General features: G+C 41.4%; 1 protein-coding gene across 1 annotated transcript; it reads right to left on the reverse strand.

The window, feature by feature from the left end:
- Window positions 1-282: 282 nt before the first annotated feature.
- Window positions 283-5,985, reverse strand: DPPA2 (developmental pluripotency associated 2; the record flags this gene model as incomplete). The annotated part of the gene is given in 7 exon segments (XM_081302033.1): window positions 283-318; window positions 320-444; window positions 1,683-1,944; window positions 2,889-2,942; window positions 3,035-3,171; window positions 4,613-4,733; window positions 5,895-5,985. Coding segments are annotated over 7 exon segments (768 nt in total). The 5' UTR covers window positions 5,928-5,985.
- Window positions 5,986-14,161: the final 8,176 nt, after the last annotated feature.

A 14,161-nucleotide genomic window follows, 5' to 3' on the forward strand; every position in this document is an offset into this window, starting at 1 on the left:
ACATATAGGCACCACTATATACAGCTCCATGTCACATATTTTGTTAAGGCTGAAAAACTAGCCATATTTATCTGAGTGCTAATTCACTACTCAATTCAATTCGTTTTACTCCTCCTTTTGCCTGATCTGCACAGCACCTTAAGAAAATAGCATGTTTATTCTTTCTTTTCCTATTAAATTATTCAGAAATCCATCTACACATCTCCTTTATTTGTATGCCATGCTTAGAAAAAAAAATCAAATGTTACCTTTTTACGCATTCAGGGCATAACATATTATCTTCTAGTCCTGAGGGTGGAAAAATACAGGCAGGTAACAGGAAGAGGGAAATCATCCTCTTGGGAGTGTCAGGGACCCAAGTCTGACCTGCATGGAACTGCAGGCGAACCCAGCCTGCTGTTTCTGCAGAAAGAAATTGTCCATGGACCACACACCACCTGACACCTGGGAAGGGAAGAGAAGCGAATATGAATGGCAAGATCTGGATGTTTCTCCAGTACAACCCCTCAGGAAGTCACTCTTTATTTTATCCTTCTATTCTGCTGATAAATCAGTTAAATAAAATACATAAAAAAGTGCAGGGCTCGGGCACAGTGGTGTACGCCTATAATCTCAGTGGCTTGGGAGGCTAAGGTAGGAGGATCTCTAGTTCAAAGCCAGCCTCAGCAATGGTAAGGAGCTGAACAACTCCATGAGTCCCCAAATAAAATACAAAATAGGGCTGGGCATGTAGCTCAGTGGTCAAGTGCCCCTGAGTTCAACTCTTGGTAATAAATAAATAAGAAGTGTAAATAAAAAAAAAAAAAAAATTATCATCTAGGTTCACAAATTATATAGAACAAGAGAAATGATAGTTAACTTTTTGTAATGCTTGCTTTGTGTCCAGGATTCTAAGTGATTTACCTATTAATATATGTATTCTTAAGTACATTATTAACATTTATATCTATTTTTTCTTTTTCCTTTTTTTTTTTTTAGAGAGAATTATATTTATTTTTTAGTTTTTGGCGGATACAACATCTTTGTTTGTATGTGGTGCTGAGGATCGAACCCTGGCCGCACGCATGCTAGGCAAGCACGCTACCGCTTGAGCCACATCCCCAGTCCTATCTATTTTTTCTTTCCCCTCCAGTGCTGGGAACTGAATCTCAGACCTCAGATCTGCTAGGCAAGCACTTCACTGAGCTACACCCTCAGCCTAGCACCAAACATTTCCATGGTCATTGTTTGCTCTCCAACATGACAAGTCATGTGCTTCACATAAGTCTCACAATCATTCTAGGACATAGGTATTTATAATGTTTTCATAGAGAATGACACCAGGGCGTAAGCCAAGTAATTTACCAATGTTTCATACTTAGGAGATAATTAAATCAAGGAATTGTTACAAATGCCTTAAGAGGAAAAGACCTTAGGGGATTAGCCAACCATATTAGATTATGCTTTCTTCCCACCTTGGAATTCTGCTTCGTGATGAAAAAGGACAATTATCCAGTCACCTGGCCTAGAGATCCATCCAAACAAAACTTGGCTATTCATCGACCAAAGAAGTCCCACATGAATCCAATTTCTAATCTACAGTTATTTTAACTAATTCCTTCCCTTTTGCCCCCTTACAGTCTTGCAGTAAAACATTAACCTGTTTCTTGGGTCTAGTACTCACATCTTAAGGCTGATCTTACCAGAGGTTTGCAGCAAAAAGGCCTCCACGGAAGTAGGGATGGGACACGAATTCACAGCCCTGCGCTGATTGGCTCTGGCAGCGATCCTTGCCCAAGATGCCAATATGGACTCCTGAGCTGAATTTACCACTTCAATCATGTTAGTCTCTTCCTCTCTTTTAACCTTATTATGCCTTTCCTGAAGCCCTGTTGCATTGGCCGCTGCCTTCCATTTCCTGGAAACTGGCTTCAATCTGGCCTCCTGAGATGTTTCAGGAATATCCTGAAAATGAAATTCATGGTAAGTATTTGGAGAAGTGTTACTGCCATAAGAGTGGCTTGTATTAACTTAAATCATAGTTTCTCCCTGTACTTTACTGGAATTGTACCTGCTGGGCAAGCACTCTGCCAATGAGCTCCGTCCCTAGCCCTTGTTATTTTTACTTTTTATTTTTTGCAGAACTGGAAGTTGAAATTAATGATGTTCTACCACTCCATTACATCCCCCAACCCTTTTTTTTTTTTCTCTCTCTCTCCCCCTCTCTTTTTCCTTGAGACACAGTCTATTTAAGTTTTCCAGGCTAGCCAGATGGCAATCCCTCTGCCTCAGCCTCCTGAGTAGCTGGGATTATAAGTGTGTGTGCCACATGCCCAGTATATCATTCATTTTTTTGGCGGGGGTGGGTACCAGGGATTGAACTCAGGGGCACTCAACCACTGAGCCACATCCCCAGCCCTATTTTGTATTTTATTTAGAGTCAGGGTCTCACTGAGTTGCTTAGCGCCTCACTTTTGCTGAGGCTGGCTTTGAACTCATGATCCTCCTGTCTGAGCCTCCCCAGCCACCCGGATTACAGGTATTTGCTAGGGTACAGCCCCTTATTATTCTCTATACTGACCTGAATATGTATGTCAGTGTGGGAGCTTAGAAATATTAGTTCCCTTAGGAAAAACTGTTGATTGTTAAAACCATGGGGGGTGCAGGGTTGGGGGAGGCTGCTATTGCCACCTAGTAGGAAGAAGCTAAGGATGCTCCTAAACATCATGCAATATACAGGTCTGCCTCTAAAACACACACAGAGAAACATTATTTGATTCCAAAAGTCCATAGTGCTACAGTTAAGAACTCCTGCCTTGGAGGTGCCACATACATAGCACATTAGCAGGCAGGCCAACCCACACAGAGAGCCCACCACCTTCACTGTCAGCCCCACACCCATCACTTACATATTTTTGTTCGGGATATGCATGCTTCTGTAGCCTCAAATAAACCTCTATTTTCTAAGGAAATTAAAAGGGAAATAAAAGTTAAGATTTGGCAAAGGTTTCCATCCTTAGATCAAGAAGCAGGGGATTCCCACCCATGTACTAACCTGGCCATCAGTACTCAAATTAAATTGTTGGCACCAGTTTCGCAAAGTATCCCTAGAAACATTATTAATTGGAGGCAAAATGGTCGGCAAGGGAAGGGGTTGTATTTTGCAATTAGGTTTTGTTTCAGGAAAGCAGACTGAAAAAAGAATGGAATCAAAGTAATTTAGGTTTATACAATTTTTTATAATTTCACAAAAATGTTCTCACTTTTCCCACAAACCAGTTTCCACTTTATATATATACACACACGTGTGTATATATATACACACACACACATACATATACATATATTTTTCCCCTTGATATTACAAATGAACAAATAGATTCAGGAATGAAAGTGCTTGCCCAAGATCACACAGTTATTAAAATGGCAGACCTGGAACTCCAACCTACATTAAAATTCTGAATTCTATTTTTTTTTAATACTACATACTCCATCTTGTTTTCGTAGCCCTTGACCACCTGGATAGAACATTATATTGGATTTCACTTCCAAAGTGTCTAGATTTTTAACCACAAAATATCAGACACCAAAGAATATACCCCTAAACTCTACCCCAATCAACAATGGTCCAGTCAGCCCACTTCATTTTTCTCTCCAACACATCTGACTTCACTCTGCTTAATTCTAACCCATCACTACTTATTTCATCTTGTAGTCAATTATTGGCCCAGAGGATAAAATCATCCCAAAGATACTTATTTGATGCCTTTCTATGAAGCACTGGAAACAGATACAAAAGGGTGCTTTTCAGAGTGGCTAGATTTTAGCAGTAATTCTCATCAAGCAAATACTAGATATTTTTCAAAATTATTTAAGAGGCAAGTATGTTTCAACGATTTTTTCTTGCTTTTCTGGCATCCAATTCAGGGCCTCATGTATACTATGCAAGTGCTCTACTGAGGAAATCCTCCAGCTCATTATCATTTTTATAGATGAGGAGACTGAGCTCCATGGTTGGGAATTTGGACTTTTTTATGTCTGGAAGCCTTATAAATAAATATAGATCATGTTCTGGGCTGGGGATGTGGCTCAGTGGTAGAGTGTTTGACTACCATGTATGAGGCCCTGGGTTCAATCCTTAGCACCACATACACACAGAAAAGATTATGTTGTGAGCCTGATGTGATAGTGCATTCCTATAATCCCAACTAAATAGGAGGTTTAGACACAAGGGTGCAAGTTTGAGTCCAGCCTAGACAATTTAGGGAGACCTGTCTCAAAAAATAGCTGAGTCTTTGGGTTCTATTCTCCGCACCAACAAATAGACCAACCAACAAAAAAAACAAAAACCAGCTGCTTCTATCCAAAATAGCCCACATGCCTATTTTGCATCTTAAAAGCCAGGCAGTGCAAGCAGCTTAGCAATGGAGAAGTATGGGAGTTGAGAAATCTCTTGCCACAGGCACTGGAGGTGGGATTTAGGTGGGTATTGTTTAGTTAGATAACAGGGGAGGGGAAAAAAAAAAAAAACAAAAAAAAACTTTTACTTTTCTTGGGCTTCCCAGTGCTGCTAACTGAGCAGTCTCTGTTCTCATACTCTTATTGTTTTTCCTGGGATTTTAAGGTTTGATACCTTCCTGTTTGATTTCTGCAGTTGAAGAAACACTTGTTTCTATTGGATATTCTTGTTCCTCTGTAACTGGGACCAGTGTTAAAATCACATTTTCCTCATCGAATTGCTCCTCAAGGAAGTTCTGGAAAGAGAAGAGTCAGTCACATATTCTCACTTGATGCCACACAACTAAACTACTTACTTTCAAGACACAAGGTACAAATAAGAAACTCAGGAGACAATAGGTGAATGAAACCAAGTCTCAGAAATTAAATGAGCAATGCCACAGAGTAACACACACTTGAGTACGTCCTGACGGTGTTTTTTCTCTTAACCCCCAGGGTGAATGAACGCCATTCCAGCCCTATTGTAATCTCAGAATGGATTACTACTCTTCACCCCTCCCCCTATTTAAATCTCTTCCCTTAGGCTCTCAAACTCTTAGCTTCCAATTTGTGATTTTTACATTTGTATAGCACTTTTCAAAATGCTCCCCAGATTCACTTTTTCAGCTTACAAAAGAAAAAAATAGTTGACGTTACTGGTGGAACATTACTCCACTCTGAGCAAAGTGGGGACCTGAAGCAGTCTTCTAGCCTGGCATAGTGGCCCCAGTAAATACACGAGGATATCTTAATTTAGTTTCCTATCCAGTCCAGGATGAATCAAGTCTAGTCTGGGAACCCATGGGATACAAGGGCATTGGAAATTGGTTGCTTCCTCCTCCTGGGGGAAAAAGCAATCGGTCACTTTACTTTCCGACTTTTGGTCACATTACACATTCTCATTTTTTTTTTTTTTAATTTAGCTGACCATTTTTTTTGAAGTTTTTTTTTTTTTTTAAAGAGAGAGGGAGAGAGAGAGAATTTTTTTTAATATTTATTTTTTAGTTATTGATGGACATAGCATGTTCGTTTGTATGTGGTGCTGAGGATCGAACCCAGGCCGCACGCATGCCAGGCGAGCGCGCTACCGCTTGAGCCACATCCCCAGCCCTAGCTGACCATTTCTTTACTATTTTTATCTTAACTCGCTACAGCACTTCTTGTCTCTCTCAACAAGATAATTTTTTTCCTTAGGAGTTGGAAACTATTTCTTTTTATTCTCACCCAAACACACATAGAGTATCAATCAAAAGAAAAGTTAAGGATCCATCTGTAAAGAGGAGGAGGTTCCAAGATGGAGGTTTCTTCCACCCAGAAATGGATTGATTCATAGCAGCAAAAAGAAAATGTAAGTGAGACCTAGTAAGACTGTGTTAACCAAATGTGAGACAATTAATTCCTTGAGAAAGGAAACTTACCTTCTCAGTGACCCTGTCATTTGCGCCTGACATTTCCAGGAACACGGGGAGACGGCAAAGGGAGCAGGGCTCCGGACAGCTATGCGGTGCGCTCCTTGTAACCTGAGGCTTACGGACTGCTCCTTTTATAGGCAAATGTCTCCTTCTACTTCCTGTTACCCAGATGAGCTGTTTTCCTTTCTCTATTTCTCCTCCCTGATTATTTGACCTTGCAATAATTATTAGTTTAATTACTGTCAGGATCCTGTCTTGTTCTCTAGGTAATGGATGATTAAGTAATTCGTTTAACTCCAAATCCTTTTAATAAAAATGAGCTTTTTGTTTGTAAGGTGGGACTTGGGAGAAAACTGGAATCCACAAACCCTTGTTGACAACAAGTTCCAATTGAATGAAAGGAATATTCTAGAGTAGTTCCAGGACAATAGTGGTGATCAACTAAATGAAAAGACACTCAGAAGATTTTAGGGAAATATTTTGTTATTTTTTTTAATTGTTTTGGTATCAGGGATTGAACCCAATAGCGCTTAACCAGTAAGCTACATCCCTACCCCTTTTTATATTTTTGTTTTGAGACAGGGTGCCACTATGATGCTTAAGGTCTCCCTCAATTGCTGAGGCTAGCCTTGAATTTGCAATCCTCCTGCTTTAGCCTCCTGAACCACTGGGATTGTGTGCATGTGCCACTACACCCAGCTAGGGAGGTATTTTATAACACATTTATATCCCTGGGTGTTTCACTCACTGAATTTAAATTGTGAGGGAAGTCTAACATGTCCCTCTTAGATCTAGTTCTAAACACAAACCTGCAATAATAATGAGAAAATAAAGGTTAGGCTGTTGAGAATAGAAGCAGCAGCCAAAACATAAAGGAAAGAATGAATGAACTGCAAGCATTCCGGAGCTCTGGAGCCAACCACTGGAGGCAGCAGGCATCTGGCGATGAAGTAGATGCTTTCCTAGGTCATTGGAAGGAGTCAGTACTTCTAAAAGAACCGTTATCCACAAACAACACCGCCGCACTGAGATCAGTGCCCTTACAGTGGACCTTCTCTGCCTCTAGGAAAGTGATTTGCTCCATTAGTCTGAGGACTCAGGGGCCTGAAGTCCATTTAATTTAGTAATACAATATATTCGAAATGTGGTCTACGAAGCCTCATCTTTAGTTGGTCGAGGAACTAGTTAGAAATCCAAATGGTGAGGCCCCACCCTAGACTTCCTAAATCAGATCTTGGAGGGTGGAGCCCAGGAATCCATACTTCAACAAGCCCTCTGGGTAATTTTTATGCTCCTCAAGTCTAGAAGCCTTGGCTGGATTAGCATTTGACCAAATGCCTTTGGAGATAGGTAGATCAGAGTGGATAATGGTGAAATACCAGTTCCTCCCTTTTAGAACGAAAACTAAATACAGCCTAAAGAGATTCAAACCAGAAAGTTCTCCACCTGCTCATTTGGGTGTGGGGCCCCTGCAGTTTTGCCTGGGTGATTTAGAGGGAAGCTTATTTGGTGGGCTGAGATGATCCTTTTGCTAAGCTGGGACTGGACTTCATGTAGGAAGACCATTTCATTACCATGTTTTTGTTCTTCATAGCATTTGTCACAAAATGAGTATCTTACTTATTTTCCCAGAGGCTTTTTCCTGAATTCTCTCACCACCCCCACCCCTAGTCTTAGGGGTTGAACTCAGGACCTTGCACAAACTAGACATAGAGCTCTACTGTTGAGCTACATCTACAGTCCTTTTTTTATTTTTAACTTTGAGACAGGGTCTCACTAACTCATTTAGGCTGGGTTTCAACTTGCCACCTCCTGCTTCAGCCTCCTGAGTAGTCACCAGGACTGGCTTTCCTGTATTTATAGTGTTATATTATGGGAAATTCAAACATGTTGAAAAATAATCAATGGTGTCATGAGTTCCCATGTATTTATCAGCTGCAGCAATTAATGACTTCTAGTCACTCTCGCTTTCAAATGTAAAACTCTACCCATTCCTCCTATACTAGGTCATTTGGAAGCTAATATCAGTTCTAATATTTACAAATAAATTCAGGGGAAAAAGTATTTTTCTTATCATAACTACAATAGCTTTTCCATATCTAAATATAAAAAATAATTATTTAATATTATCAAACTTTTAAAATATATGTTGTATTCATATATCCAACAGCATTCAAAACTACAGTTATCAGCTGGGCATGGTGGCACATGCCTGTAATCCCAGCAACTAATGAGGCAGGAGAATCACAGGTTCAAGGCCTGCCTCAGCAAGTTGTTGAGAACCTCTCTCAAAAAAATAAAAGGAAGCCATGTGTGGTGGTGCTCATCTGTAATCTCAGTAACTCAGGAGGCTGAGGCAGGAGGATTGCAAGTTCAAGGCCAGCCTCAGCAATTTAGCAAGGACCTAGGCAACAGGGCAAAGACCCTGTCTCAAAATAAAAAATAAAAAGGGTTGGGGATTTGGCTCAGTGATAAGGCACCCCTGAGTTCAATCCCCAGTACCAATATAAACAAATAAAAGAGGTATTGAACTATTGTTCTCCCTGATGGTGATGGATGAGGAAGGAAGGGGATTCAGAATAAGAAAAGTAAACCCCATCTCATTTTGTCACTTGTTCCTTCTTGAGTTTATTTATTTATTTTTTATTTTATTTTATTTTTATTTTTTTGGTAACTGGGATTAAACTCAGGGGCACTGGACCACCGAGCCTCATCCCCAGCCCTATTTTATATTTTATTTAGAGACAGGGTCTCACTGAGTTGCTTAGCGCCTTTGCTTTTGCTGAGGCTGGCTTTGAACTCACAACCTCCTATCTGAGCCACTGGGATTACAGGTGTGTTGTTCTTGTTGAACCCAGAGGCATTTTACCATTGAGTTACATCCCTAGTTCTTTCTTTTTATTTACTTATTTATTTTTTTCTTTTGAGACAGGGTCTTGTAAATTGCTGGGAGTCTCACTAAGTTGCTAGAAGGCTGGTCTGGAACTTGCCATTCTCCTGCCTCAGCCTCCTGAGTTGCTGGGATTATAGGCATGTGCCATCATGCCCTACTTCATTTTTTTAAATTGGCTCTTTTTAATGACACATGACCCCCCCCCCTCCATTGTTGATACTATAAAATATTAGTTATGTACCAACTTAAGCTTGGTTTAATATTTAGAAAACTTAGGGTCTATGTATACCAGGCTGAGATAAGAAACAGTTTTTGAAGTGGCTTTCTTCCTTTGATTTCTTCCTTTTTTTTTTTTTAAGAGAGAGAGAGAGAGAGAGAGAGAGAGAGAGAGAGAGAGAATGTCAACATTTATTTTTTAGTTATCAGCGGACACAACATCTTTGTTTTTTTTGTATGTGGTGCTGAGGATGGAACCCGGGCCGCACGCATGCCAGGCGAGCGCGCTACCGCTTGAGCCACATACCCAGCCCCCTTTGATTACTTTCTATTACCACAAAGACCAAGGACTCAATGTCAAGTATGTAGATTCCAATTATGCTTTGGAGATTGAGGAAATAACCCCTTGGTCTCCAAGATTTTGGACAGGATTCCAGTTATTACGTGCTTCTTTTTAAGCTCCCACTATAACAGTCAAGGATTATGATAATTTGGTTATCATTGTCAAGGCAGATCCTTAAAATTGCTTGTCCTCCCCCTCAATAATTTACAGTCACATGACTGAATGGCTATAGATCAGCTGGATGTGGTGAGGTACACCTGTAATCTCCTCTAGTTGGGAATCTGGGAGTCTGAGGGAAGACAATTGCAAGTTCCAAGTCACCTGGCCAATTTTATTTATTTATTTTTTTAAAGAGAGAGTGAGAGAGGAGAGAGAGAGAGAGAGAGAGAGAATTTTTAATATTTATTTTTTAGTTCTCGGCGGACACAACATCTTTGTTGGTATGTGGTGCTGAGGATCGAACCCGGGCCGCACGCATGCCAGGCGAGCGCACTACCGCTTGAGCCACATCCCCAGCCCCGGCCTGGCCAATTTTAGCAAGACACTATCTCAAAATAAAATTTTAAAAAGGGCTGGGGGTATAGCTCGATGACAGAGCACTTGCCTAGTATGCATGAGACTCTGGGTCCAATCTCCAGTACTCAAAAGAAAGAAAAAAAAAGGAGTAACTCCAGATCACTTAGGGGAAGTACTGGGGGAAATCAGTATAAGGAATACCATGGCGGTACATAGTCCTTTCTCTCAGGGAGCCAGCCATATCATTACTCAGTGGGTCCCAGAACTGAAAAATCAGCTCAGGTTTGGAAGCTGAGCAAGAGATCATAACTTTTTATTGGTACAATTGCCCCCAGCTTCCTGCTTCTCCATCCTTGACTTGTTTTGATTGCCGATGTTAAGCAGCATCCTTGTTGGCTGCCCATCAAACTTTGCCCCTTGGGACACCATGCTCCATAAACCACCTTCATTGTCCCCCCCAGGTCAAGCCCCTTTGGCTGTCCTCCAATCTTTCTGGTAATTGCAAGCTCCTGGCTTCTAGTGATTAAGTGCCATAATCTAGCTTTATCACTTCAGGTCCATCATCCCTAAAATGACATTAAAGCCCAGCACTGTGACTGCTTCACCTGCCATCACCTTGTCTATTGATGACCTTTTCAGCAGTGCGGGTACCCCATCTCCAGCACATCCCTGATGGTTTTTCTGAATGTCTGATCCCGTGAGCCCTCTTGAGAAACATCCACTGGTGGGTGTATAACCCCACGTGACGTATTCATCCTTGCAAGCTTATTTCTTCAGTTTGTTATTCCTTCCTCTACCCTCTGTCATGACAACTTGGATTAGTTCTGCTTGGCTCAGTACCGGCCTTTACTTTTTCCAGGTCCTGAGCAATCATCCTGGCCATGAATTTATCCCATGGGATGTTATATCCTGTGCCAGGAGAGTATATCCCTAAGGTGATGAATTCTTGCTTATTGAGTATTATGTTCCAGCTCCTTAGATCAATTACTCTCAAAATCTATGGGGAAGGCCGGACATGGTGGTTCATGCCTGTAATCCCAGTGAGTCTGGAGACTGAGGCAGGAGGACTGCAGGTTTGAAGCCAGCCTTAGCACTGAGCAATTTAGGAAGGCTGTAAGCAACCTAGTGAGACCTTGTCTCAAAATAAGAAATAGAAAGGACTGGGATGTGGCTCTGTGGTGAAGAGCCTTTGAGTTCAATCTCTGGCACCAAAAAAAGAAAAGAAAAGAAATCTATGGAAGATTCTCTCCTAACTCCTGCCAATACTGCTAATATCTGCCATTCCTTTGGCGTATATTCTCTTTTCACTCTTGCCAGCTCAGAACTTCCTCAGATGGGCTTCGCTGAAATTTAATTGTAGGTGATACGCCTAGTACTGGAAGAGGAATTGGAAGGAGCTTTGGAAAGCAGCATCTGTTGCCTTGAGGAGGAGGGGAGTGTACAGCATCTTACAGCGCGAGAATAATGCCAGTTCTTCCTAGGGAAATGCAGACCACTGCTGCAAGCTCTGGGACTTCATAGTGGTCTGCGGAGCCAACACTCTCAGGGACAACCATCCAAATGTCCTTGCCCTATATTTTAGGGTTTCAAATTTCCCCACCCAGATTGTTGACTTTAGTGTAGCAGATCTACCTTTGATGAAAACATAGAAATCCCTAGACATGCAACCCCAGCAACAACAAAAAGAAAAGAGAAACAGAGGGTTTCCTTCCTGGCATGAAATTACCTCTTCCCCACCCACCAGTCTGAATCCTTGCTACAACTTCACAGGGCTTTCGAGTGATTCTATTTCACTGACCACTTTTAGAAAGAAGCCTCCATAACATGGCCTTTTTGACTACAGTCTTAGTAAATTTATGTCATGTGCCACACAGGCATCTGTAGTTGAAAAAAACCTCCAATCAATACAGCTGAGCAAGAGAAGGAACCTAGTAAGTAACCTAGTGAGGAGCCTGTAAGCAACCTAGGAGGACCCTATCGCAAAATAAAAAATTAAATTAAATTTAAAAAGCTGAGGATGTTGCTCAGTGGTTAAGCACCTTGGGTTCAATCCCTGGAAACAAACAAACAAAACAAAATGAAAAAAAATCCTGCACACTTGATTCTTTCCTTCACCAGTTTAAACAGCTATAACTCTTGGGTTTCTGTTTTGAAGTAAAAGTAACTCAGCAACCCCTCAAAATGGAATTTTCTTGGGCTGGGGCTGTGGCTCAGTGGTAAAGCACTTGCCTCCCACTGGGTTCAATCCTCGGCACCGCATAGAAATAAATAAATAAAGATATTGTGTCCTTCTACAACTAAAATTGTTTTTTTTTTTAATGGAATTTTCTTTCTTCCTCTCTCTAGCTTTTTTTTTTTTTTTTTTTGTCCCAGGGATTGAACTCACTGGCACTCCATCACTGAGTCACAACCCCAGCCCTATTTTGTATTTTATTTAGAGACAGGGTCTCACTGAGTTGCTTAGCACCTCACTCTTGCTGAGTCTGGCTTTGAACTCCAATATCCTCCTGCCTCAGCCTCCAGAGCTGCTGGGATTACAGACATATGCTGCTTCCCCTCCCCTCCTCAGTGCTTAACCACCGAGTCAGAGTCATATCCCCAACCCGTCCCCCTTTTAAAAACTATGTCTAGTTGTAGATGGACCCAATACCTTTATGTTTTCATTTATTTATATGGTGCTGAGGTTTGAACCCAGTGCCTCACCTGTACTAGGCAAGTACTCTACCACTAAGCTATAACTTCAGCCCTCTCCAGCCCTTTTTATTTTATTATTTTTATTTTGAAAATCAAGATCAAGCGAGCTTTTGCTTTTCTGCTCCATAGGAGCTTGCCTTCATTTTTTGTGTGTGTGTGTGTGTGTGTGTGTGTGGTTTTTTTTTTTTTTTTTTTTTTTTGAGACAGGTTCTTACTAAGTTGCTTAGGGCCTCCCTAAATTGCTGAGGCTGGCCAAAAACTTAAGATCTTCTTGTCTCAGCCTTCTGAGTTGCTGGGATTAGAGGCCACATGCCAGTGTACTGGGCTTTCTTTTTTTTTTTTTTAATATTTATTTTTTAGTTATCAGCGGACACAACATCTTTGTTTGTATGTGGTGCTGAGGATCGAACCTGGGCCGCACGCATGCCAGGTGAGCGCGCTACCACTTGAGCCACATCCCCAGCCCTGTACTGGGCTTTCAATAGACACTTTCATGCTTACATTTTTCAAATGTCTGAATCATTGCACTTTCAAGGGCTTTCTTTTCTACCAGGACATTTTCCAAGTCATTCCCAGTGAAGTCTTCAGCAGCCGGACCACCATCATTTGCCAGGTATCCATGTCCCACACAGTATTCAGAATGGTGTCCTCCCGTGTGCAGTGGCAGTCAAGTAAGAGAGTTCAAAGTCCCATCTGATAACCTTTTCCTGTGACCATTTTTGGAACAACATGGATTTGTTTGCATTCTCCAAGAAGCAGATGCCAAGATGTCAGATTTATTGTAGAAAACAGTGAAGAAAAATTAGAGGCCAGGGGAGACCATGAGACCCTGTGAAAGAGGGAAGGGAGTTTGGAAAGGAGGCATCCCAAGTGTCAGTGCAGTTCTGACAGGGTCAGCAGGGCTGATGAGGAGTCCTGGAGTCTAAACTGTAAAAATGACCCAGGCACAGAATCCCTGCAGCTCTTGCTGGTTGGGAGTAGCTGGTAAGAGTTATAGCCTGAGCATGAACTCACAGGGGTGATTTTAAAGTTGGGACCACATTGGAGCTAGGGATGTAGCTCAGTGTGTAAAGCCCTGGGTTCAAATCCCGGCACTGCATGATCTATAAATAAAATTTAAAAATAAAGTTGAGATCAGTTACTTTCCCTGTAGTAGATCACAAAAAGACACAATGTTCTTTACTTGCATGCTTTGAAGTAGATAAAGAGAAATGGGATACTCAGGTGGTGGCACTCCTCTTCTGAATACATTAACACGTTACACTTTCCTGTAAAATTATAATTCCTCCCAGTGATGGGAAAAGAACAGGTTCAAAAACAAAAGACCAGGGGCTGGGGATGTGGCTCAAGCGGTAGCGCGCTCGCCTGGCATGCATGCGGCCCGGGTTCGATCCTCAGCACCACATACCAACAAAGATGTTGTGTCCGCCGAGAACTAAAAAATAAATATTAAAAATTCTCTCTCTCTCTCTCTCCTCTCTCACTCTCTCTTTAAAAAAAAAAAAAAAAAAAGACCAAAAGATTGTACATCTAACTGCATAAGACACAGTAAATCTTCATACTGTTAGAGGAAGCCAGGTACGGTAGCACATGCCAGTAATTCCAGTGACT

This window comes from Spermophilus citellus (genome assembly GCF_964194105.1).
Source record: "Spermophilus citellus genome assembly, chromosome: 7".
Lineage (NCBI taxonomy): Eukaryota > Metazoa > Chordata > Mammalia > Rodentia > Sciuridae > Spermophilus > Spermophilus citellus.